The sequence below is a fragment of the Pogoniulus pusillus genome, chromosome 11, assembly GCF_015220805.1.
Source record: "Pogoniulus pusillus isolate bPogPus1 chromosome 11, bPogPus1.pri, whole genome shotgun sequence".
NCBI classification, from domain to species: Eukaryota; Metazoa; Chordata; class Aves; order Piciformes; family Lybiidae; genus Pogoniulus; species Pogoniulus pusillus.
The window spans coordinates 1,313,178-1,338,644 of record NC_087274.1 but is presented as its reverse complement, the minus strand read 5'-3'; the positions used below and the strand labels follow the sequence as shown (position 1 = coordinate 1,338,644).

The 25,467-nt window shown below is 56.9% G+C and overlaps 1 protein-coding gene across 2 annotated transcripts in view; it reads right to left on the bottom strand.

Annotated features, from left to right (window-relative positions):
* Positions 1-1,087: 1,087 nt before the first annotated feature.
* Positions 1,088-25,467, bottom strand: part of STXBP4 (syntaxin binding protein 4) — a 76,050-nt gene continuing 51,670 nt past the window's right edge. Inside the window, exons 18-19 of one of the 2 annotated variants that reach the window (XM_064150500.1) lie at positions 17,736-17,793; positions 1,088-1,682 (exon numbers count right to left, since the gene is read on the bottom strand). In XM_064150500.1, coding sequence (XP_064006570.1) covers positions 1,568-1,682; positions 17,736-17,793 — 173 coding nt within the window. In that variant the 3' untranslated portion in view covers positions 1,088-1,567. The remainder of the gene's footprint in view (positions 1,683-17,735; positions 17,794-25,467) is intronic. The other variant, XM_064150502.1, reaches the window with a different exon arrangement.

Here is a 25,467-nt window from a genome sequence, read left to right as displayed (position 1 = left end):
GAGCACAGAAGCACTGAGTGTGATCTTTCACATTGGGTGCTTCTGTGCTCCACAACCTCCCTGGAGGTGTTCAAGGCCAGGCTTGATGGGAGGTGTCCTGTGCTGGTGGGAGGTGTCCCTGCCCATGGCAGGAGGCTTGGAACTGGATGAGCTTTGAGGTCCTTCCCAACCCAACCCACTCTGTGACTGACAAAGCTGACACTGTGCCTTGTGCTGTGAGCAGTGAGACTGAAAATCCCCTTCCTGCTGCTGGGGCACAGGGAAACCTGCTCAGGAGCTGGCACCAGCATCCCCCTCAGGCATTCTCTTCTTTTCAAAGCATCACCAAATGCCTAGGAAATGATTTTGTTCTACTTTAAAGCCCAGCTATGAGGAGGTGACTGATTTCTGCTGATCCTGGAGGTGGTTTCACAGGTTTCATTGTACTTGAAACTTCACAGCTTCCCCTGAAGGATCTGATGCATGTTAACTATCAGCTTAGCAGAGCACAAAAGTGGAATCATTCTCGTTCTTGGCCTCACATTGTTGACAGAGGATGGGGTCCTTCTACCAAAACTGTTTCTTTTCACTTGACAACATATCAAAGGCTTCAGTCTTCTACAGCTCAGCCACCAAACACCAGAAGTGTTTCTTCTAAATGTCATCAGGGCTCCAAGACTTGTAGTAAGTTGCTAAGCTTCAGTTAGCAAAATTTATTGGCAAATTCCTTCCACAGACTGACAGAAGTCAGCCAGGTTGGAAGAGACCTCCAAGCTCATCCAGTCCAACCTCTCACCCAGCCCTATCAGGAACACATCCTCCCTGCTTTGTGTGCTGGGGCGGAGGAGGAAAGTGAGAGGGAATTCAGCTCTGCCTCCGGGTTCTGCTTCAGCAGTGAAACTGCTCTGGACACCAAGGGAATAGAATCACAGACTCAGCAGGCTGGAAGTGAGCTCCAAGCTCAGCCAGCCCAACCTAGCACCCAGCCCTGCCCAACCAACCAGACCATGGCACTAAGTGCCCCAGCCAGGCTTGGCTTCAACACCTCCTGCCACGGCCACTCCACCACCTCCCTGGGCAGCCATTCCAATGCCAATCACTCTCTCTGACAACAACTTCCTCTTAGTATCAAGGAAAGCCAAACCCCCTCTTCAGTAGTTGAAGGCACCTCCATCACAAGCAGTAGCACTGGGTAAGCTCAGCACCTCAGCCTGCAGCTTGCAGACTGTGCTTCTGTGAAGCTCCTCCTGGAACTGCCTCCAGTGGTCCCCTTTTAACTCTCACGCTGCTCAGAGCTCCATTTCAGGCCAGGGCTGCTGTGCCAGCAGGGAAGATATGAGAAGGCTGGAAAAGGCTGATTCCTGCAGACCCAGCTGGGACAGGTTAAGGACCAAAGGGAGGCTCCTGCAGCTCCTGCCTCTTCTGTAGCAGCCACCAATAACCCCACCCCAAACCAGCAGAACCTGCCCTGGCTTGCAGGGGACAAACGCCACCCGGTGCTGCCATGTGAGACTAGAAAGCAGCTAGGTTGCAAAGTGTGTGCTAAGGAATGGAAATCAGGCAGACTACTCCCTGTCAGCACAGCCTCTCAGCTCTTGGGCGCAGGAAGCTCTCCGACTGCATCCTCCTCCTCCTCCTCAGGGCAGAGGCAGCTCAGGGCGCTGCTGACGGGATGGGTCCACGAGGTCGTCTGCGTCACGTGGCTGCAAAGACACAAGAAATGCCTTTAGCAACCCAAAAGAGCCTCAGCAGCCTCCGCCCAGGGCTCGCAGCAGGGCTGCAGCGCTCCCAGCACCCCCGGGCGCCGCTGCCTGCCCCGGCTCAGCTCTGCGCGCAGCAGCGGCGAGCGCCTGGCGCCGGCGCCCAGTCCCGGCCCGGGGCAGCGCCGCTCCGGCAGCCCCTGCGCAGCCAACCAGCAGCGAAGCCCTGCGGGCTCCGACAGGAGGGGCGCAGGTGGCCACCACGGCCGCTGAGGAAGCCGACCGAATGCGGCATCGCCCCCGCGAAGTGCCCTGGGTCGGGACAGCCTCACTGGGGCACTGCTCTGCCTGCCGGGGCTGCGCAACCGCAGAGGCACAGCGGCAGGGACCTCTGGAGCCCATCCAGTGCCAGCCCTCTGCCAGAGCACCTGGGGCAAGTGGCACAGGAGCACAGCCGGGCGGCCTCGAAGGTCTCCAAGAGGGAGCCTCCACGGCGTCTCTGGGCAGCCTGCTCCCGGGCTCCAGCACCCTCACACCACACAACTGTCCCTCACGTCGAGGTGCAACCGCCTGGGCTCCAGCTGGTACCTGCTGCCCCTTGCCCTGCCACTGGGCACCACCGGGAAGGGCCTGGCCCCTTCATCCTGGCACCCACCCCTCAGGTACTGACAGACACTGCTCAGGACTACGCAGCCCCAGGGTGCTCAGCTCTTCTTCACAGCAGAGACTGACTCCAAACCAGGATGTTCTCCACACCTAGGCTGTCCCTGCCCATGGCAGGGCGGCTGGAACTGGATGCTCTCAGTGCTCCCTTCCAGCCCTGACTGACTCTAGGATTCTGTGTCCTCTGGGCCAAGTCCTGCTTCTGCAGCCTTTACCCCTGGCACAGAGGCAGCCAGCAGGACACTGCACACAGCCCAAGCTGCTCAAGCTTCTAGATGGCTGGAAAGAGCCTGCTCAAGGCCAGTGAGGCCAGGGGAATGGAACAGCCTCCCAGTCTGGGGGTGAGAACAGCATACACCTGACGGGGAGCACGCATGGGACCATACTGTGTGTGGGCAAGACACAGCCTCTTCTGCCTTCTGGAATGAAGTGTTCCTGGTAGAGGAGATAGCTTCTTTCCACTTGAGAAAAAAGCAGCCTTGCTAATAAATGCACAGTCTCTGCAGCCGAGGAGTGCCCAGATGGATTTCCTTAGCTGAGGCCATGGCAAGTGGCTGAGGAACACTGTGCGTGGAGGAGACGCCTCGGGAGGCCACGGCTCTGCCCCTGGCTCTCACACAGCCAACCTGCAGCCCCCCGGGGGACAGACAGGCTGCACAAAGCTCCCACAGCTCCTCCACACAGCCCAGGAAAATCCTTTGTTAAGTGTGGGTGCTTCAGAAGATTTTCCCCCTCCACCCTCGAGGAGGAGGGGGCAGTGCCTGACCCCTGCCAACTGCTGCTGGAGCAAACACACGGCTTGGGGACTGCACCTTCAGTGCTGTGCCCAGCTCTGGGCTCCTCCAGTCAGAGAGATGTTGAGGTGCTGGAAGGTGTTTGGAGAAGGGCAGCAAGGCTGGGGAGGGGCCTGGAGCACAGCCCTGTGAGGAGAGGCTGAGGGAGCTGGGGGGGTGCAGCCTGCAGCAGAGGAGGCTCAGGGCAGAGCTCATTGCTGCCTGCAGGGAGGCTGTAGCCAGCTGGGGTTGGGCTCTGCTGCCAGGCAGCCAGCAGCAGAAGAAGGGGACAGAGGCTCAAGCTGTGCCAGGGCAGGTCTAGGCTGGCTGTGAGGAGGAAGTTCCTGGCAGAAAGAGTGATTGGCACTGGAATGGGCTGCCCAGGGAGGTGGTGGAGTGGCCGTGGCAGGAGGTGTTGAAGCCAAGCCTGGCTGGGGCACTGAGTGCCATGGTCTGGTTGGTTGGGCAGGGCTGGGTGCTAGGCTGGGCTGGGGGAGCTTGGAGCTCTCTGCCAGCCTGGCTGAGTCTGTGATTCTGTGGAATTCTCTCGTGTCACGGAATGGGTTGGGTTGGAAGGGACCTTAATGCTCATCCAGTTCCAACTCCCTGCCATGGGCAGGGACACCTCCCACCAGACTATGTTGCTGAAGACCCCATCCCACCTGACTCTGAGCACCTGCAGGGTTGGGACTCACAGGCTTTGAGGGGTTCTGAACACCCTAGAGAACAGCAGAAAGGTTCTCTCAAGGTGAAATGATCATGCACTTAGTGCCATGGTCTAGTTGATTGGACAGGGCTGGGTGCTAGGTTGGACTGGATGATCTTGGAGGTCTCTTCCAACCTGGTTGATTCTATGATTCTATGACTCTATGATTTTCTTGCTCTCTTCTTCAAAGCAGAGGTCTGGAATCCTGCTGCAATCAGTTCTGAGCTGAACTCACACCCTTCAAACTTGCACTGGACTTTATCTCATGAACCCTCCTACTGGGGGGGGTTGTTTTAAACCCTCTGCCAAAATCCTTACTAGGAAAAGAGCTCTAATAAATACAGACTGAGTGCAGGGCCCAGCCCAGAGTGCAGGCAGACACAATGCTCCCAGATTATGGAGGGGCAGAATAAATGCATGAACCTCCTCCCCCCTTGCTGGTTATTTTTAGCTCCCCAAAAGTGCTGTGGCTAAAGAGCTTTGACATAATCAGTCCGAGGAGATAATCCCAGATTTACTGGTTTGCAGAACATTCCTGGATTAGGAACACATCCTCCCTGCTCTGTGTGCTGGGGCTGGGGAGGAAAGTGAGAGGGAACTGAGATCTGCCTCCGGGTTCTGCTTCAGCAGTGAAACTGCTCTGGACACCAAGGGAATAGAATCAGAGACTCAGCCAGGCTGGCAGAGAGCTCCAAGCTCAGCCAGCCCAGCCTAGCACCCAGCCCTGCCCAACCAACCACACCATGGCACTAAGTGCCCCAGCCAGGCTTGGCTTCAACACCTCCTGCCACGGCCACTCCACCACCTCCCTGGGCAGCCCATTCCAATGCCAATCACTCTCTCTGGCAGGAACTTCCTAACAACATCCAGCCTAGACCTGCCCTGCCACAGCTTGAGCCTCTGTCCCCTTGTTCTGTCCCTGGCTGCCTGGCAGCAGAGCCCAACCCCAGCTGGCTACAGCCTCCCTGCAGGCAGCTGCAGGCAGCAATGAGCTCTGCCCTGAGCCTCCTCTGCTGCAGGCTGCACACCCCCAGCCCCCTCAGCCTCTCCTCACAGGGCTGTGCTCCAGGCCCCTCCCCAGCCTTGCTGCCCTTCTCCAAACACCTTCCAGCACCTCAGCATCTCTCTGCAATGGAGGAGCCCAGAACTGGACACAGCACTCCAGGGGTGGCCTGAGCAGTGCTGAGCACAGGGGTGGGCAGAAGAACCTCCCTTGTCCTGCTGCCCACACTGCTCCTGAGCCAGCCCAGGATGCCATTGGCTCTGCTGCCCACCTGGGCACACTGCTGCCTCCTCTGCAGCTCCTCTCTGCCAGCACCCCCAGCTCCCTCTCTGCCTGGCTGCTCTCAGCCACTCTGGCCCCAGCCTGCAGTGCTGCTTGGGGTTGTTGTGGCCAAAGTGCAGAACCTGCCCTTGGCCTTGTTCAGTCTCATCCCCTTGGCCTCTGCCCACCCATGCAGCCTGGCCAGGTCCTTCTGCAGGGCTCTGCTACCCTCCAACAGCTCCACAGCTGCTCCTAGATGGAAATGTGAAATAGTAAATCTTGGTTTTTCTTCCATTTGCTAACCACAGAACTGTTTGGGTTGCTAAAGCCCTCCAAGATCACCCAGTTCAACCTTCAGCCCAGCATTGGCACCACGGCCACCAAACCATGTCCCCATGGAACCCCTCCACAGCTGGGGACTCCACCACCCTCCCTGGGCAGCCTGTGCCAATCCCTGACCACTCTTGCAGAACAGAGTTTTTTTCTCCTCTCCACCCTAACCCTCCCCTGGAGAAGGCTTCCAGGAGAGCTTGGAGTGGCCTTGCAGGATGTGAAGGGGGCTGCAGGAGGGCTGGGGAGGGACTACTGACAAGGTCTGGGAATGAGAGGAGGAGGAGGAGGAAGAATGGGTTTGAAGTGGCAGAGGGGAGACAGAAAGTGGCTGTGAGGAAAGGATTCTCTGCAGTGAGGGAGGTAAGACACTGGCACAGGTTGCCCAGGGAGGTTGTGGAGCACAGAGTCACAGAATGTGATCTTTGATCCCATTGGGTGCTTCTGTGCTCCACAACCTCCCTGGAGGTGTTCAAGGCCAGGCTGGATGAGGCACTGAGCAACCTGTTCTAGCAGGAGGTGTCCCTGCCTATGGCAGGGGTTTGGCACTGGATGATCCTTGAGGTCCTTTCCCACCTAAACCCATTTTATGATCTCCTCTCCTATCACTTGTGACTGGGGAGCAGAGCCCAACCTCCACCTCACTCCTTCCAGGGAGCACTGAGGTCTCACCTCAGCCTCCTCCTCTCCTCAGTTCCCTTTTCAAAAGCTTAATTCCAGGTTTCCAGAGCAATTAAGAAGGTTTAGAGCACTGCAGGTTTCCAAACAAGTCCCTGCTCTCAGAGGGGAGCCAGACTGATTGTTAGGAAACAGAGACATCTGATCTGGAAATATGGCAGCAGCTTCTTCTGTCTCTTTAGCATCAGAGGATTGCAGGATACATTTCAGAGCCTGGAAAAACAAACCAGGAGGAGACAGGGATTTTTTTCTGGTGGTGGTGGTGTTTTTTTTCTCCTTGGCAAAGAACTGGTGGAGAAAGGGTTTAAAATGCCATTCTAATTACCCTCCTCCTGGCTCTGCCTTCCCTGCATGGGAAACGATTTCAAAGCAGAATTTAAGACAAGCATCTACTGCCTGCAGTTCTGCAGCCCCTAGCATCTGGGTCGGGGCAATGCCAAGCACCAATCCAGGCTGGGCAGTGCCAGGCTGGAGAGCAGCCCTGAGGAGAGGGACTTGGGGGTGCTGCTGGAGGAGAAGCTCAGCAGGAGCCAGCAGTGTGCACTTGCAGCCCAGAAAGCCAAGCAGAGCCTGGGCTGCAGCAGCAGCAGTGTGGCCAGCAGGGCCAGGGAGGGGATTCTGCCCCTCTGCTCTGCTCTGCTCAGACCCCACCTGGAGTCCTGCATCCAGCTCTGGAGCCCCTGGGACAAGAGGGCTGTGGAGATGCTGGAGAGTGTCCAGAGCAGGCCCCAGAGGATGCTGAGAGGCTGCAGCAGCTCTGCTGTGAGCACAGACTGAAAGAGTTGGGGCTGTGCAGGCTGGAGCAGAGGAGGCTCCCAGGGCACCTTCTTGTGGCCTTCCAGCATCTGAAGGGGGCTACAAAAAAGCTGGGGAGGGACTTTTGAGGCTGTGAGGGAGTGGCAGGAGTGGGGGGAATGGAGCAAAGGTGGAGGTGGGGAGAGTGAGGCTGGAGGTGAGGAGGAAGTTGTTGAGCAGGAGAGTGGTGAGAGGCTGGCAGGGGTTGCCCAGGGAGGTGGTTGAGGCCCCATGGCTGGAGGTGTTTGAGGCCAGGCTGGCTGAGGCTGTGGTCAGGCTGCTCTAGGGTAGGGTGTCCCTGGGCATGGCAGGGGTTGGGACTGGCTGCTCCTTGTGGTTCATTCTCTCCCTGACTGAGTTTGTGATTCTGATTTGAGACCAAAAACTGTCCTAGGTGGAAGGAAAGAGCCTAATGGAAGCCCTGATCTGCACCTTGTGAGGTGCTGAGCACTACCAAGGCAGGATTTTGACCTTAAATTGTGTTCTCCAGCTAGGGCCAAGCTCTGGAGCCCAACAGGGAATCCTCAGGTGGATAAGCTTTAAAACCCAAACAGAACTGCCCCACGTTGATGCAAATCAATCCTGAGAGCACCTGGGAAGGCAGTTTCCAGCCATGGCATCTAGAAGGCAGGGTGGGAGGGGGTTTGGCCTTTGAGCTGTAATGTTCTTCTTGTCTCTCCCCTTTGGGTTAAGATTGGTTTAGAACTCTGCTGGCTTTCAAAACAACATCTCAAACCCCAAGAGCTGGGGCTGCTCAGCCTGGGGAAGAGAAGGCTGCAGGAGAGCTCAGAGCTGCAGCTCAGCACCTGCAGGGGAGCTGCAGGCAGGCTGGGCAGGGACTGTTCAGAAGGGGCTGTGGGGAGAGGACAAAGGGCAATGGTTTGGGACTGGGGCAGGGAAGGGTTAGGTTGGGCATCAGGAGGAAGCTGTGTACAGTGAGGGTGGGCAGAGACTGGCACAGGCTGCCCAGGGAGGTGGCTGAGGCTCATCCCTGGAGACATTCAAGGTCAGACTCAGTGTGGCCCTGGGCAGCCTGCTTCAGCTGGAGGTGTCCCTGCTGCCTGCAGGGGGTTGGAGATGAGCTGGGAGGGTCCCTTCCAACCCAATGCCACCTGTGAATCTAGGAACATCTGAGAGCACCCCAGGAGATGCTGGGCAGGCCCTGGAAGATGGCAGTGACCTCAACTCTTTATTGGCTGTACTGGGATCAGGAGCATTCCTCACCTCATGGGACAGGGACCTGAGGCAACATGACTGTTCCTGTACTGCCCCTAGAGATCACAGATTTTGCCTGAGTGTTAATTAAAGCCCGAGGGACAGGAGGGGAAGCCCCAGCAGCCCCCTTGCTGTTCATTCCCTGCTGCAGCTCTTGGCTGCTAGGAATGCTCCAGGAGCAGTGTCAGGAGGCAGCAGGCTCTGGGAGGAAGCTTTCTGCAGCCAAAGCCTGCTGCATCATGAGAGACTGTCAACAGTAAACAAATGGCCCAGTCCAAACCACAGCCAACAACAACAGCAGGAGCTCAGCCAAGGCTGACTCAGCCCAAAGCTTTGGGTGATGCAATCTGCACACTCCCCACAGTTTTCCAGCACTCCCTGAGATCTCTCCCCCCCACTGCTCTGACTCCAGAAGCGCTGCTCTGTCCCCTGCAGTTACTCACCCTGCTGTGTCTCTAAGCCAGCAGCATCCAGACCCTGGGGCAGGTGATTTGCAATGCATCAGGAGCTGCTGGAGGCTTGTGCCTGAGCTACAGCTGTGCCAGGAGGAGCTGGAGCTGGAGCAGGGCTCCTGCCTCTGCTGCTGCTGACACACGCAGGGGGATCACAGAACAGCCCAGGCTGGAGCAGGCCTCAGACATCATCAACCCAACCCCTGCCACGCAGGGACACCTCCCACCAGCACATCCAGCCTGGCCTGGAGCACCTGCAGGGAGGGGACAGCCACATCACAGGACCACAGGATCACAGGGGTTGGAAGGGACCAAGTTGATCACCGAGTCCAAGCCCCCTCGATCGCTGGTGACTGCCCTGCTGCCTGCAGAGGTTTGGAGGTGTCCCCAGCCAGCCCTGATCCTGGAGCCAGGAAGCACTTCACAGACTCACAGATGTCAGGGGTTGGAAGGGACCCCAAGAGCTCATCCAGCCCAACCCCTGCCAGAGCAGGACCACACAATCCAGCTCAGGGCACACAGGAACACATCCAGACAGGCCTGGAGAGGCTCCAGAGAAGGAGACTCCACAGCCTCTCTGGGCAGCCTGTGCCAGGCTCTGGGAGCCTTCCAGGAAAGAAGTTCCCCTTGTGCTGAGCTGGAACCTCCTGTGCTGCAGCTTCCATCCACTGCTGCTTGTCCTACCCCAGGGAGCAGTGAGCAGAGCCTGTCCCCCCCTGGGCAATGCATTCCAGAGTCTTGCTGCCCTCCCAGTGAAGAATTTCTTCCTAAGATCCAACCTGAATCTATTCTCCTTCAGCTTAAACCCACCCTGCTGAGCACTGCTGGGCTGCTGCTGGCTCTCCCCAGCCCCAGTCCAGCCTCAGGAGGACAGAAGGTGTAGAGTGGTGAACAGGAGTTCACCAGCACCAAACCCTGCCCTCACAAAGCAGAGCTTAGCAGGGGCCCAAACATCACATTTCCAGCCCTGTCTGGCAACTGCACAGGTGAGAATTAGAGCCTGGCTCACATGGGGGCAAGAGTGCAGCTCCCCAGCAGAGGTAACACAAAGCAGCTCACTGCTTTCAGAGGGATTTGCAGGTCTGGAGCAGGAAACATTTGTTCAGCTTGATGTAGTTTCCCACAGAAGGAACCTCCCCAGCTGGCTGCTGTGGCAGGGCAGAACCTGGGCAGAGTGTGTGGGATCCGTGGAAGCTGTAGTTGGGGTCTTGACATCAGAAACCCAAACAACCTCTCAGGGAAGAAGAAACCAAGACAAAACAAAGAACCCTCCAACTGCCCAACCAAAAGCAGCTTAAGGTCTTAACATTCTTGTTTTACAGGCTCATGTTATCATACAATCCACTGCCAGCTTCCCCAGCTTCCCAGTTTCCCATCTGAGGTTATTTTCCTTGCAGTCATGCACAGTGATCTCAGTGAAAATCAGAGGAGCTCAATTCCCTGCAAGCCAAAGATCACTGCAGAGCGAGCCCAAACATCAGCCACAAAACCTAACACCAGCAGTGAACCCAAACACCATCAATAAACTCACAGATCTGCTGTAAAACCACACATCAGCACCACACACACATCAGCACCACACACACACCAGCACCAAACACACATCAGCACCACACACACATCAGCACCACACACACATCAGCACCACACACATCAGCACCACACACACATCAGCACCACACACACATCAGCAACACACACACATCAGCACCAAACACACATCAGCAACACACACACATCAGCACCAAACACACATCAGCACCACACACACATCAGCACCACACACACATCAGCACCACACACACATCAGCACCACACACACATCAGCACCACACACACATCAGCACCACACACACATCAGCACCACACACACATCAGCACCAAACACACATCAGCACCAAACCCACATCAGCACCACACACACATCAGCACCACACACACATCAGCACCACACACACATCAGCAACACACACACACCAGCACCAAACACACATCAGCACCACACACACATCAGCACCACACACACATCAGCACCACACACACATCAGCAACACACACACATCAGCACCACACACATCAGCACCACACACACATCAGCACCACACACACATCAGCACCACACACACATCAGCAACACACACACATCAGCACCACACACACATCAGCACCACACACACATCAGCACCACACACACATCAGCACCACACACACATCAGCACCACACACACATCAGCACCACACACATCAGCACCACACACACATCAGCACCACACACACATCAGCACCACACACACATCAGCAACACACACACATCAGCAACACACACACATCAGCACCACACACACATCAGCACCACACACACCAGCACCACACACACATCAGCACCACACACACATCAGCACCACACACACATCAGCACCACACACATCAGCACCACACACACATCAGCAACACACACACATCAGCACCACACACACATCAGCACCAAACACACATCAGCACCACACACACATCAGCACCACACACACATCAGCAACACACACACATCAGCACCACACACACATCAGCACCACACACATCAGCACCACACACACACATCAGCAACACACACACATCAGCACCACACACATCAGCAACACACACACATCAGCACCAAACCCACACCAGCACCACACACACATCAGCACCAAACCCACACCAGCACCACACACACATCAGCACCACACACACACATCAGCACCACACACACATCAGCACCAAACCCAAACACCAGCAATGAACCCAAACACCAGCAACAGCCCCAAGGATCTGCAGTACCCCAAATGCCATCAGTCATCACAGACACCTGGAGGTGTTCAAGGCCAGGCTGGATCAGGTCTTGAGCAGCCTGCTCTAGGAGGAGCTGTCCCTGCCCATGGAGGGGGTTGGAACTGGATGAGCTTTGAGGTCTCTTCCATGAACAAGCAAGGGCAAGCAGCAGGAGTGGATTTGGGGGTGTCCTTCAGCAGGATCCCTGCCCAGCAGCAGTGGGCTCAGGGCTCTCTGCCAGCAGCTGCTCTGGGCTGCAGCAGTGCCATGTGCTGCGGTGTCACAGGGCAGGCGCTGGAGGTGCCTGCTCTGGAAGGGACAGGATTTGGTTTGTGTTAAGTAGGAGCCCCCAGGAAGGCTGGGGAAGGGCCTCTACTGATAGGAGGAGAGGCAATGGCAGGCAGCATCCACAGCCTCCCTGGGCAGCCTGCTCCTGTGCCTCCCCACCCTCCCTGTCAGTGATTTCTTCTTCATCTCCAGTCTGAACCTCCCCTCTTCCAGCTTCAATCCATCCCCTCTCACCCTACCACTGCACTGAGCCTAGGGCAGCTGAGGGCCAGCTCCCCAAAGTGCCACAGCTCTGGGCACTCTGTAGCTGCCCTTCAGGCAAAGGTGAGTGGAGCTAAGCGTTCCTGAGGCAGTAGCAGCTCCTGTGGGCTAGCTGGAGCCTGCCTGTGGAAATGCCACCAGGCAGTGTGTGGAGGGGCCAAAGCCACAGCTGCTCCCCACCAACTGCATGCATATGTGAGGGGTGGGTGGCAGTGGGAGGGAGAGTAGCAAGGCCCCACCTAATTTTAGGTGGCAGGCTCATGAGACAGAGCTGCCATATGTTAAAGGTGAACTGGGTGGGAGGAGGGAAGAGATTAAGCAGAAAGGGCTCTGGGGGAGAAGGGAAGATGAATCTGTCCCAGCAGGGGCAGTGGAGCCTGCTCCTGCAGCACCAGCCTGGAACCTGCCCCAGGGTGCTGCACTTGGGAGGGCAGCTCTCAGCAGAGACCTTCTCCTGCTGGCAAACCAAACCTAGGAGCTACTAAAGGTGAGGGACTGGGAGGGAGCCTGCAGACAGGCAGGGCTTGGTTTGACAGGGCTCTGGAGAGCTTAGTCCTGAACAGGTGGGTAAAGGAGATGACCTCCACCCACCCCTGCCCACCAAGACCTGTCCATGACCTTATGGGTGATTTGGGATGCGCAGTGAGGCCCTCAGCAGACTACATTCCACTGTCCTGGAGCAAAGGAGGCCAAAACACAACCACAGAGTTAGCCAGGTTGGAAAAGATTGAGTCCAAGCTATCACCTAACCCTTCTAATTAACTAACCCATGGCACCGAGTGCCTCATGCAGCCTCCTCCTAAATACTTCCAGGGATTGGGACTCCATCACCTCCCCAGGCAGCCCATTCCAATGCCAGTCACTCTTGCTGTGAAGAGCTTCTTCCTGACATCCAGCCTGAACCTGCCCTGGCACAGCCTGAGTCAATGAATCCAGTGAGCCACTGGCATCCTGGGCTGGCTCAGGAGCAGTGTGGGCAGCAGGACAAGGGAGGTTCTTCTGCCCCTATGCTCAGCACTGCTCAGGCCACCCCTAGAGTGCTGTGTCCAGTTCTGGGCTCCTCCATTGCAGAGAGATGCTGAGGTGCTGGAAGGTGTTTGGAGAAGGGCAGCAAGGCTGGGGAGGGGCCTGGAGCAGAACCCTGTGAGGAGAGGCTGAGGGAGCTGGGGGGGTGCAGCCTGCAGCAGAGGAGGCTCAGGGCAGAGCTCATTGCTGCCTGCAGCTGCCTGCAGGGAGGCTGTAGCCAGGTGGGGTTGGGCTCTGCTGCCAGGCAGCCAGCACCAGAAGAAGGGGACAGAGTCTCAAGCTGTGCCAGGGCAGGTTCAGGCTGGATGTTGTTAGGAAGTTGTTGTCAGAGAGAGTGATTGGCACTGGAATGGGCTGCCCAGGGAGGTGGTGGAGTGGCCATGGCAGGAGGTGTTGAAGCCAAGCCTGGCTGGGGCACTTAGTGCCATGGTCTTGTTGGCTGGGCAGGGCTGGGTGCTAGGCTGGGCTGGATGAGCTTGGAGCTCTCTTCCAGCCTGGCTGAGTCTATGACTCGTGGAGAAGTTGCAGCTCTCCCCAGCAGCCCCCAGAGCCCTCCTCTAGCCCTGTGCATCTTTTATTCATGTCAGATCTTCACAGAAGTAGGTTTCACTTCGGTGTGTACCAGGAGCCAGCTGGTTTGCCTCTTTTAAAGCCTGATTTCTCATGCACTTCAGATTGCTACACCCCCCTCAGAGATATTTATGGCAGTCTCAGAGCAAGCTGTCTCAAGCTTCTGTGCTATTAAGATTCCATTCTGGGGTGTTTACTGCAGTAGATTTATAACCTATAGATTTATGGACTCACCTCCTTGATGGCCCAATAAAGTCTCTGGAACTGAGGGCAGCCACTAATTAAAATCCCATTGGAGTGTCCTCAGCACTCTTAACAGCTGCTGGGGACTCAGAGGGAGCCACTGCAGGTCCCCTGCTGCCTCCCAGCCTGGCTGCAGCACCAGGGAATGGCTCACACAGGAGCTCAGGCCAGTTGTGGCCACACTCTGGGAATGAGAACAGGTTCTTGAACCTGCCTGTGTGGGTGGGAGTGGGCTGGGGCTGAGATACTCTTAATCCCCTCCTGGCTTTTCTAAATGCCCAAGAATGAAGAGATGGAATCAGAGAATCACCGAAAGTCAGGGGCTGGAAGGGACCTCGACAGATCATCCAGTCCAGCCCCCCTGCCAGAGCAGCAGCACCTGGACCAGACACTGACACCCACAGCCAAAGAGGAGGGGACAGCACCTGCAGCAGGGCTGGGCAGCATCATCCCTTCTCTGACCCCCACCTGAAACAATGAGACTGAGACCTGCTGAAGAGGAGCAGCTGAGAGGATGCTCCTGGAGCAAAGTTCCTCCCAGGAAAGGCTATTTCCAGTCTAGGGGAGAGTTTTCATCTGGGAGCCTCTACCACTCCGTGTCAGGGGGAAGGGACCCACACACCACAGAGAGTGATTGGCATTGGAATGGGCTGCCCAGGGAGGTGGTGGAGTGGCTGTGGCAGGAGGTGTTGAAGCCAAGCCTGGCTGGGGCACTGAGTGCCATGGTCTGGTTGGTTGGGCAGGGCTGGGTGCTAGGCTGGGCTGGGTGAGCTTGGAGCTCTCTGCCAGCCTGCCTGATCCTATGAAAGGAGCCCAGTTGCAGGGGCAGGTGTCCCTGTGGGAAGGGTGAATTCAGGCTCTGTGATGAGCCCAGGGGCAGGTTGTCCCTGTGGGAAGGGTGAATTTAGGCTCTCTGACAGCCCTAGCTTGGTGTGGCTTTCCTAGAGTGCCTCCACACACTTCCAAGTGCAGTAAGGAGGGTGAATGGTGACAGGCAGAGAGAGCACAGGGTGCACAGGTAAGGGCTGCAGGCAGAACTTGGCAGGGCAGGCTGCAGCAGGCACCCAGGATGGAAAAGCTGAGGCACTGCCACCTGGAACGCCAGGAGCATGTGAAGGGCAGGGAAGAGCACTCAGGAGTCACTGCCAACCAAGGCTCAGGCATGCAAAAGTCCCTGGAAAGCTTCTTCAGGGGAACTCCTCAATGCACATGTGCTGGGGGCAGCCTGGGAAACAGCTGCTGACCCCCCCGGGGCCGTGTGAGGCCAGGCCCAGCTGAGAGCTGTCCCTGCCCGTGGCAGGGGGGCTGCAGAGGCTCATCTGTGAGGTCCCTTCAGGCCCAGCCATTCCACAGCTCCAAAGCAGCCTCCCACCCCTCGGCCAGCTGGGAGCCTGCTGCTGCTTCTCTGCATCTTACAGCTGCAACAGCTCAGCCCCCGAGCGCAGAACTTCAAAGGCATCCGTGGGGCTTTGTGCTGAGTCAGCAGGAAAGGGCCTTGGACGGGAAGCAGACAGCAGCAAGGAAAGGGGGGGGGAGAGAATATTTCAGGCATGTGAGGTTCCTTCTGTCCTGCTGCTAGATTTGCTTGCTGCCCTTGCCAGATAATGACACCTCCCAGCTCAGCTTGCAGGTAGATGGTTCCAAACTTGGAGTGCTGCACCCAGGACAGCCCCCAGCAGCCCCCTGCTCTTTCCTTCAATGGCTCCCTGCAGCCACAGGTGGAGACCAAGGGAGCAGTGCTCTGGTTTAAGAGTTGCTCTTGGATTTCTTTCCACTGCACTGAAATTGGCTTTCAGTTCACTTTCATTTCCTAAGTTATTTTTCTACCATTTGCTTTGGCCTAAGGCCCATGGAGTAACCTACATCTGTCTGACAGCAAGAGCTGCCCTTTGGCTAGAGCTGGGATGCAGAATCCTCCTCCTCTGGGGCTTTGGGAAGCGCTGCAGGGCAGCACAGGTTAGCTGGAGGCACCAAGGGGTGAGCCCAGGTCAGCAGAGCAGGGTGCCTGGAGAGCAACAGGAAAGCAAAGTGTCCCTGCCCCTCCTGGCCCCCAAGGGCTGGGGCTGCACAGCTCTGCAGGACACTTCTGCAAGGCCTTGGGAGGACAGAAATGGCCACAGAGAGTCAGAGAACGTTTTGGGTTGGAAGAGACCTTCAAGATCATCCAGTTCTAACATCCCACCACAGGCAGGGACACCTCTCAGCTAGGCTCAGCTGCTCAAGGTCTCATCCAGCCTGCCCTTGAGCACCCCCAGGCAGGAGGCAGCCACAGCCTCCCTGGGCAGCCTGGGACAGACTCTCACCACCCTCACACTGCAGAGCTTCTTTCTCAGCTCCAGTCTAGCCCTGCTCTGCCTCAGCTCCAAACCTTTCCCCTTGGCCTGGCTCAGACCCCCTCAGCACAAGTCCCTCTGCAGCCTTCCTGCAGGCTCCCTTCAGGTCCTGGCAGCAGCTCTGAAGTGCCCTTGGAGCCTTCTCCTCTGCAGGCTGCACCCCCCCAGCTCCCTCAGCCCTCCCTCAGTGCTCACAGCAGAGCTGCTCCAGCCCTGGGAACATCTTTGTGCCCTCCTCTGGACTCTCTCCACAGCTCTGTGTCCTCCTCCTGCTGGGGACAGCAGAGCTGGAGGCAGGATTGGAGGTGAGGTCTGAGCAGAGCAGAGCCAAGGGGCACAATGCCCTCTCTTGCCCTGCTGCCCACACTCCTCTGGCTGTAGCCCAGTGCTTGGCTGCCTGCTGGGCTGCATGAGGGCACTGCTGGCTCCTGGGCAGCTGCTCAGCACCCAACACCCCCAAGGCTCTCTCTTCAGAGCTGCTTTCACCCCCTTTTAACACAGCTGCCAGGAGTGTGGCTTTATCTTTGGTAACCACTCTTCCCCCAGGGCAAGCAGAGGTGTCACTTCCACGGGGCAGGCACAAGTGAGGTCTCTGCAGAGAGGGAAGGCTCAGTGCAGAGAAGTGCTGAACCTGCAGCCAGCCCTACCTGCAGTGCCAATGCTCTGTCCTGCTCCAGGTAGCAAAGCTCTGCTTAGCATCTGAGGTGCAGAGTCTGGAGTGCAAGGCCTTCTGCTCCCAGTGACTGCTGTGGAGCTGCACATCTCTTGCTCTTCCTGCCTAACTCCAAGCTTCCAGAGCTGCTCCTTCTCCCTCCTGCAGCAACACAACCCTCTGATTCCCACCCGAGGCAGGTGGATATGGCAGCAAAACCCTCTGGGTCTAGGTGAAACCAGAGCATCACCTTCCAGAACTCGACAGGGACTCTAAGAACTCCTCCCCTTCCCCCCAGCCCAAAGGCATTTCAGACACAGGTCCTCCCCCCTCAACCAGGGAGGGGCTGATTTTGACTGGGTGATCTTGGAGGTCTCTTCCAACCTGATTGATTCTGTGATTCTGTTTCTTAGCTCAAGCACCTCAGTGGGGAAGCTGTCAGCCTTGCAGAGCAGGGACAGCTGAAGGACACTCACTGCTTCCCAGCTGGGGTTGTCACTGAACCCTCCAGGACCCTCTGGACAGTGGAGCCACAAAGAAATGAAGTGATGCAGGCTGTGAAGATGGGCACAAACACACAGCAGCTTAGAATCACAGACTCAGTCAGGAAGACAGAGAGCTCCAAGCTCACCCAGCCCTGCCCAGCCAACCAGACCATGGCACTCAGTGCCCCACTCAGTGCCTCCAGGGACAGAGACTCCATCACCTTCCTGGGCAGCCCATTCCAATGCCAATCACTCTCTCTGCCAGGAGCTTCCTCCTCACATCTAGCCTAGACCTGCCCTGGCACAGCTTGAGCCTCTGTCCCCTTCTTCTGGTGCTGGCTGCCTGGCAGCAGAGCCCAACCCCACCTGGCTACAGCTTCCCTGCAGGCAGCTGCAGACAGAAGCTGTAGCTGCCCCTGCTTTACTCCTTCCCCCCCAGCTCCAGGTTTGAACATGTCTGCATTTGATGTGCTTCTCTTCCAGCTCTCACCCACTGCCCCCCACAGCTACTCACTTGATGAAATACTTGATCCCATCTGCTGTGTAAGCTTCTTCCCATCCATAAGGCAGACCTAGAGATGAAAGGCAGAAGAGAGATGAGTCTCCAAAGCCTTGGGAGAACATGGTGGCAGCTGGGAGTGCTGCAGTCTCAAGCCATGCCCTACATAGACTGGAACTCAAACTCTTAATTCCTGATTCATTAATGCAAAAGATCAGAAGTTAACTCTCCCTCCTTTTGTACCAGGCAACACAAACATCAGGATGCAGGAACTGCCAAGCCAGGCACCATAAAGGCCACTCAGAAAGGTGTCTGCTGGGGGCTGAAGCCTGCTCGGGGGCAGAGGGGAGCAGGTAACTCTCTCTGAGCCCTTGGTTGGGATTTACACCTCTGTGAAGTGACCCCAAAAGTGACTTCTGCCTGCAAGCTGCTGAGCTCTGCTCTCACAGCTGCTGCACACAGATGTCAGCATCCACATGAGACAGGAGCCAGGGCAGGATGAAGTCCTCTGCTGTTTGGTCTGCAAGAAAGACAGGAAGGGAATTTTCATCTAAGGGGCTTGCAGTGCTAGGGTGAGAGGGGATGAGTGGAGCTTGATGAGAGCAAATGGAGACTGGAGATGAGGAGGAAATTCTTTGCAGTGAGGGAGGTGAGACACTGGCACAGGCTGCCCAGGGAGGTTGTGAAGCACAGAAGCACCCAGTGGGATCAAAGATCACGTTGGGTGCTTCTTGTGCTCCACAACCTCCCTGGAGGTGTTCAAGGCCAGGCTGGATGAGCCCTTGAGCACCCTGTGCTGCTGGGAGGTGTCCCTGCCCATGGCAGGAGGTTGGGACTACCTTCCTGGGATTTCCTTCTCCAAAACCTCCTTTTCTTCTCTTCCCTCACCACAGCTTTGTCTCTTCCTAAAGGGCAGGCAAGGGCTGCCTGCAGCTCTCCAAGGGAAGAGGGTTCATGGCAGCACTGTCATGGCTCGGCACAGGGAAGCTGCTGCACCTGTAGGCACCTTGCAAGGCTAGCAGGGCTCCAGAATGCTGGGAGCTGCTAACTGCAGAACAGCAGCAGTGCTGCCCAGTGCAGCCTGCAGAGCACATGGGACCCACTGTTCTTCCCTTCCTTTTCTTCTTGCCCACTATTAGGCACTCAGCTCAGGCTCCTTCCATTTTCAGCCACGCACAGATCTAGACAATCTGTTCCTCCAAACATGCCACCTCCAGCCTCTGGGAGAGAAGAATCCTCAGCTGAAGTGCCAGGGAGGCATAAAGCACAAAGCACTTTTCAGATACAAGGGAGCTTTTACATGCCAAGTGGTCTTGAAGCACAAGGTAGTGGCTGTAAAATGGCTTTCAGGCCCTGGCTCCTATGAGGGAGGGAAGAAAGGAGAGAGGATTCTGCCCCTTTGCTCTCCTCACACCCCACCTCCAGTCCTGGGGGCAGTAATGTAGCCCCCAGCTCAAGCAGCACATGGAAGGGTTGGAGCCAGTGCAGAGGAGGCCACCAAGATGCTGAGAGGGCTGCAGCAGCTCTGCTCTGAGCACAGGCTGAGAGAGTTGGGGCTCTGCAGCCTGGAGAGGAGAAGGCTTCCAGGAGAGCTTGGAGTGGCCTTGCAGGCTGTGAAGGGGGCTGCAGGAGGGCTGGGAAGGGACTACTGACAAGGTCTGGGAATGAGAGGAGGAGGAAGAGGAATGGGTTTGAAGTGGCAGAGGGGAGATTGAAAGTGGCTGTGAGGAAAGGGTTCTCTGCAGTGAGGGTGGTGAGACACTGGCACAGGTTGCCCAGGGAGGTTGTGGAGCACAGAGTCACAGAATGGGATCTTTGATCACCTTGGCTGCTTCTGTGCTCCACAACCTCCCTGGAGGTGTTCAAGGCCAGGCTGGATGAGGCCTTGAGTGACCTGTTCTAGTGGGAGGTGTCCCTGCCTATGGCAGGGGGTTGGAACTGGCTGAGCTTTGAGCTCCCTTCCAACCTAAGCCATTCTATGTCTGAGGTCACAAACATGCCAGGTGTCCCCAGGAGCTCTTCCTTCCTCCCCCAGAAAAGAGGAGACCTTTATTCCAGGTGGCTATTTTCTAATGACTCATAAATGGCAGAGGTTGCCCCTCCAAGAGGTCCCAGCTGCCCTGGCCTGCCTGCAGCCTGCGTGTCCCAGCCCAGGGGCAATGGCTTTGCTCAGAGCTGCTCTGTGCTCTCAGGGATCCCCTGCCTGGTGAGTGCAGAGCTCCACTCTGCTCCCCAGGAGCTGCACTGCCATGGGTGCCCTTCTGCCCCTCTGGCTGCAGGGGGGCACACAGGCAGCACTCAGAACTGATGCTCTCTTTTCTTCTCTTGCCCAAGCAAGACTTTAGCTTTTCAAACCCACTGATGCCATTTGTCACCTCCCTGCGAGCCTCTGGAGATCCCCCCCAGCTCCCTCTGCTTTTTGCCTTTGTGTGCATTGGATTGAACATCCTCTCCTCTCTTTATCTGCTTCAGAGCCCCACCCTCCTCTGTAGGGCTTTCATGCCTCTGTTTTCCACATCTTCACTCCCTCTCCACCAGTTTTGCTCTGCTGCTCCCTTTACTCCTTTCCTTCAGTGCTGGGTTTGTACTTCTGTCTCTTGGCATCCCTCACGGCAGCCAGGAGGCTCTCATGTTTTGCAATGCATTTCCCTAGACACTTCTCCACTTCCTTCAAGCTCCCTCTCACCATGAATCATTCATAAGTTATCTTCTTCCCAAGTGCTTTGCTTTTTTCACACCCTCCAGGGTCAGATTTGTTGCCTGTCCTGGGACTTGCTTTGAGAGGCTGCTGAGCTCCCACCTGGAGTAAAGGAGCTCAGTCAGAAATCAGGTCTGAAAGGGCAGGATTTAGCCTATATAAACTCCAGCAGTCTTAGCATCTCTCCCTATTCATCACTTCTTCTGTGAACTGCCACAGTCCTCGATGAAGCTTCATAAATAAGAGATCTCGGCTGCAGCTGTCTGCATCCAGCACCCTAAAATGACACATTTACCACAGTGTGGAATCATCTCCTTTCAGCAGCAGAGGCACAGCTCCTGCCTGGCCAAACACCCCTGGGGATTTAGCCTGGGCAAGGGAGAGGAAAGGTAAACCTGCCAAAGGCACTGCAGGTGCAAACCAAACGGCTGCAGCTCCAAGCACCCAGCAGAGGAAGGAAGGAGTCTGCTGGGGCAGTGCCTGTTGGCCAAACCTCACAGTCACCCACTGCTGGTTTGTGCTGCCTGCATGTCACTGCTGTCAACGCAAAGGAGATCTCTGGCAGGCTGTGCAACCCCCCCCAAGTGAAGCAGCAGCTGCTGGGCAGGTACCAGTGCTGCTGGAGGTGCTGCTGGAGCAGTGAGGCAGAGTCCTGGTGCCTGCTGCCTCCCAGCTGCAAATGCCTGCTGTGATAACCACTGCTGTAAATCAACAGCACAGAGAGCAGAGAGGAAATGGAAGCCCCAGGGCAGGCAGATCTGTCCTGACGCTTCATACAGCAGGGATCACAGCACGGCAGAATGGGCTGGGGAGGAAGGGACCTCCCAGATCATCCTCTCCTAACTCCCTGCCGTGGGCAGGGGCAGAGGTGTGAGGGTGGCAGAGCCCTGGGTCAGGCTGCACAGAGAGGCTGTGGAGTCTCCTTCTCTGGAGACCTTCTAAACCCAAGTCATAGAATCATGGACTCAGCCAGGCAGGGAGAGAGCTTCAAACCCACCCAGCCCAGCCCAGCCTAGCACCCAGTCCTGCCCAACCAACCAGACCATGGCACTCAGTGCCCCAGCCAGGCTTGGCTCCAACACCTCCTGCCACGGCCACTCCACCACCTCCCTGGGCAGCCCATTCCAATGCCAATCACTCTCTCTGCCAACAACTTCCTCCTCACATCCAGCCTAGACCTGCCCTGGCACAGCTTCAGGCTGTGTTGCTGGCTGCCTGGCAGCAGAGCCCAACCCCAGCTGGCTACAGCCTCCCTGCAGGCAGCTGTAAACAGCAATGAGCTCTGCCCTGAGCCTCCTCTGCTGCAGGCTCTTCTCCATGTGCTCCTGTGTGACCTGCCCTCGATGGCCTTGCTCTGGCATGGCGTTGGACTGGCTGACCTCTGGAGGTCCCTTCCAGCCCCTACCATTCTGTGCTTCAGCAGACAGCCTGCAGTGCGTGCAGTGCAGTGCGTGCAGTGCAGTGTGTGCAGTGCAGTGTGTGCAGTGCAGTGAGTCAGGCCTGGCAGTGCTGTAGCTGCCCAGCAGGGAGGTTGCTGCTCTGTGTCTCCAGGCAGGCAGAAGAAATCAGCCTCCTGAAAGGCTGCTCTGAGAAATGCTCCTTTTCAGCAGCTGTGCAGTGCCAGAGTCTTAACAAGGCTAAGCAGAACCAGAGAATTGGCCTGGCTGGAAGATACCTCTAAGCCCAGCCAGTCCAACCCAGCAGCACCATGGCCACCAAACCACGGCCCCAAGGGCCATGGCCACACCTTTCTGGGGCCCTTCCCGAGATGAGAACTCCACCAGCTCCTGGGCAGCCTGCTCCAGTCCCTGACCACTCCTGCAGCAAGCAATTCTTTACCTGATCTCCAAAGTAAACCTCTCCTGGGCAGCCTGAGGCCATTTCCTCTCCCTTCTACCACCTGATCCCAGGGGAAGAGACCAAGCATGTTCCCACTGCACCTCTTTTCAGTCTCATCCAGCCTTTTTCCCCTTCTCCCTTTCCACTTTCCTTCCCTGAGTTAAGTGCAGCCTTTTCTCCTGCCCTCTCCAGCCCTGACTCTGGCAGATGCTCTGTGTGAGTGGCTGGGAGGCACTCATTGCTCTTTCCACTGCTGACTAAATACACCTCAACTTACTAAGTCATTCTTGGAGCCACATCTGCCTAAGCCCAAGTGCATTTTGCTTATACCTAGAGACCTGGAAGTGCTGAAGGTCAGAGAGGAAAGCTGTTCTGCAGTGCCACTGGAGAGAGCTGGCTCCTGGCAGAGAGGTTGGATTGGAGGATCCCTAAGGTCCCTCCCAGCGAAGTTGGGAACTCCACTCAAAAGCCTGTGGGCTGGAAGAAAGAAGCAGCACTTCCATTCCTAGAAGCCAGCACTCTCTTGAGAGCATTCTAGGTCTGAGCTGGTGCAATCCACTTCCAGCTGAGGCAGGAGGGTCTGGGATGACAGACTGCTACTCCAGAGTGCCAGCCCTCTGCACACAGGGCGTTCCCCACCGGCACCAGGCGACCGGCACCAGCCTGCAAGCCTGCCTGGGGGGCCCAGCTCAGAACCAGTGCTTTCTGCTCCTCAGCTGCCCTGCTCTCTTGCTCCCTTGATGCCTCTGCTCCGGAATCCACCCATCCATCTCCTCCTGAGTGGATCAGCTTCTCTTGTCACCACCTATTGTGCTATCCACCCCCGTCCATCACTGTCAGCTCACGCTGCTGGCTGACGCACGCCGGCGTTGAATAGGAGTTTAATTAGCAGGCACTCATTGGGGAGGGATTAAAATCACTCTCCAGAATTAGAACTGGGCACAAACTGTCTGAGGTGTCAAAAGCAGCAGAGCTCCAGCAGAGGCCTTGCTTGCTAAGCAGCAGCTTTCTGCACCACCAATGACATTCAGCTGCAGAGGGGGGCTGGCACCAAGCCCCTCCAGCTGACAGGGGCAGAGCTGCTCTCACAGCATCACAGAACCAGTCAGGGCTGGAAGGGAGCACAAGAAGCAGCCAGTCCCAACCCCCTGCCATGCCCAGGGACACCCTACCCTAGAGCAGGCTGCACACAGCCTCAGCCAGCCTGGCCTCAAACACCTCCAGCCATGGGGCCTCAACCACCTCCCTGGGCAACCCCTGCCAGCCTCTCACCACTCTCCTGCTCAACAACTTCCTCCTCACCTCCAGCCTCACTCTCCCCACCTCCACCTTTGCTCCATTCCCCCCAGTCCTGACACTCCCTGACAGCCTAAAAAGTCCCTCCCCAGCTTTTTTGTAGCCCCCTTCAGATGCTGGAAGGCCACAAGAAGGTGCCCTGGGAGCCTCCTCTGCTCCAGCCTGCACAGCCCCAACTCTTTCAGGCTGTGCTCACAGCAGAGCTGCTCTCTGCTGAGCTCCCCTCCCACCCAGCACACCAAGGGCAAACTTTGCTCCTGAAGCAAGAGCTGTCAAGAGGCATTGCCACAAGAGACTCCTGCAGCTCCAGCTGCATGGGAGGAGGGAATTAGTTACAGGAGGATGTGACTCCAGAGCCAGCACATTGTGAGAATCAAGTGAGAGGTTCCTAGAAAGCAGCACAGAGGCAGGTCCTTGTTTGTCAGGAGGCAGAAAAACTCCACCAGATGCCTGGGCTGGCACATTATGTTTCCAGGGAATTGTTCTGGTTGGAAAAGACCTTCAGGATCATTGAGTCCAAGCACCAACTCAGCACAAGGGAGAACTTCTTCCCTGTAAGGGTCTCAGAGCCCTGGCACAGGGTGCCCAGAGAGGCTCTGGAGTCTCCTTCCCTGGAGCCTTTCCAGGTCTGTCTGGATGTGTTCCTGTGTGCCCTGAGCTGGATTGTGTGGTCCTGCTCTGGCAGGGGGGTTGGACTGGATGAGCTCTTTGAGTCCCTTCCAACCCCTCACATCTGTGAGCTGTGAACTCAACACCACTGTGGCCATTAAACCATGCCCCCTGCTTTGCCTTACCTGCAGAGGGTCCAAGAGAGTCCCTGCTGCAAGGCAACATCTCCACCCTCAGCTGCCAGCCCTTCCTGCCAAGGGCTAACAGCCCTGCTGTGAGACTGGCACACGTCTGGTACCTGCTGTGGCTCTGCACCCTGCAGTCCTCTCTTCCTCCTGCAAACTCTCCTTAGAACTGCCTGTTAAAAAGCTTCCTCTCTCCTCATAGAATTGACAGGCTGGCAGAGAGCTCCAAGCTCCCCCAGCCCAGCCTAGCACCCAGCCCTGCCCAACCAACCAGACCATGGCACTAAGTGCCCCAGCCAGGCTTGGCTTCAACACCTCCTGCCACGGCCACTCCACCACCTCCCTGGGCAGCCCATTCCAATGCCAATCACCCTGACAACTTCATCTTAACACCCAGCCTAGACCTGCCCTGGCACAGCTTCAGCTGTCTCTCTGTTTCCCTCCAGTTGACAGAATCCCTCTGAGTGCACCACGAATGCCTCAGGAACTGCCCTAGGGCTCAGCTCCCACTGTTACCTTCACAAAAGCAGGGCTAGCTGTGTGGCAGCTGAGGGAAGTGACAGCCAGGCACAGGCAGCCCCAGGGACAGGATGAGCACTGGCACCTCATGCCAGGCCTGAGCAGCCCCATCCAGCTCGCCCCCTCCACGCTCACCACTGTGCAGCCACAGGCAGCCAGCTCAGCAGGGGCTGCACAGGGGCATCCAGCTCCTCTGGCCAGCTCCTGCCTGGGCTGGCTGCTGGCCTCTGGCACCCAAAACATGGCTCCCTGGCTGCTGTGCAGACAAATGCACACCCTGAGGCAGGAGGGAGTCACAGAATCACAGCATGGGTCGGGTTGGAAGGGACCTCAAAGCTCAGCCCAGTGCCAACACCATGCCATGGGCAAGGACACCTCCCAGCAGCACAGGCTGCTCAAGGGCTCATCCAGCCTGGAACTGAACACCTCCAGGGGAGTTGTGGAGCACAGAAACACAGAATGTGATCTTTGATCCCATTGGGTGCTTCTGTGCTCCACAATCCCCCTGAGCCACCTGTGCCAGTGTCTCTCTCACCTTCCATCTGGGCAACCTGTGCCAGTGTCTCCCCACCACCCACAAGCCCAGGTCACTCAAGGGCTC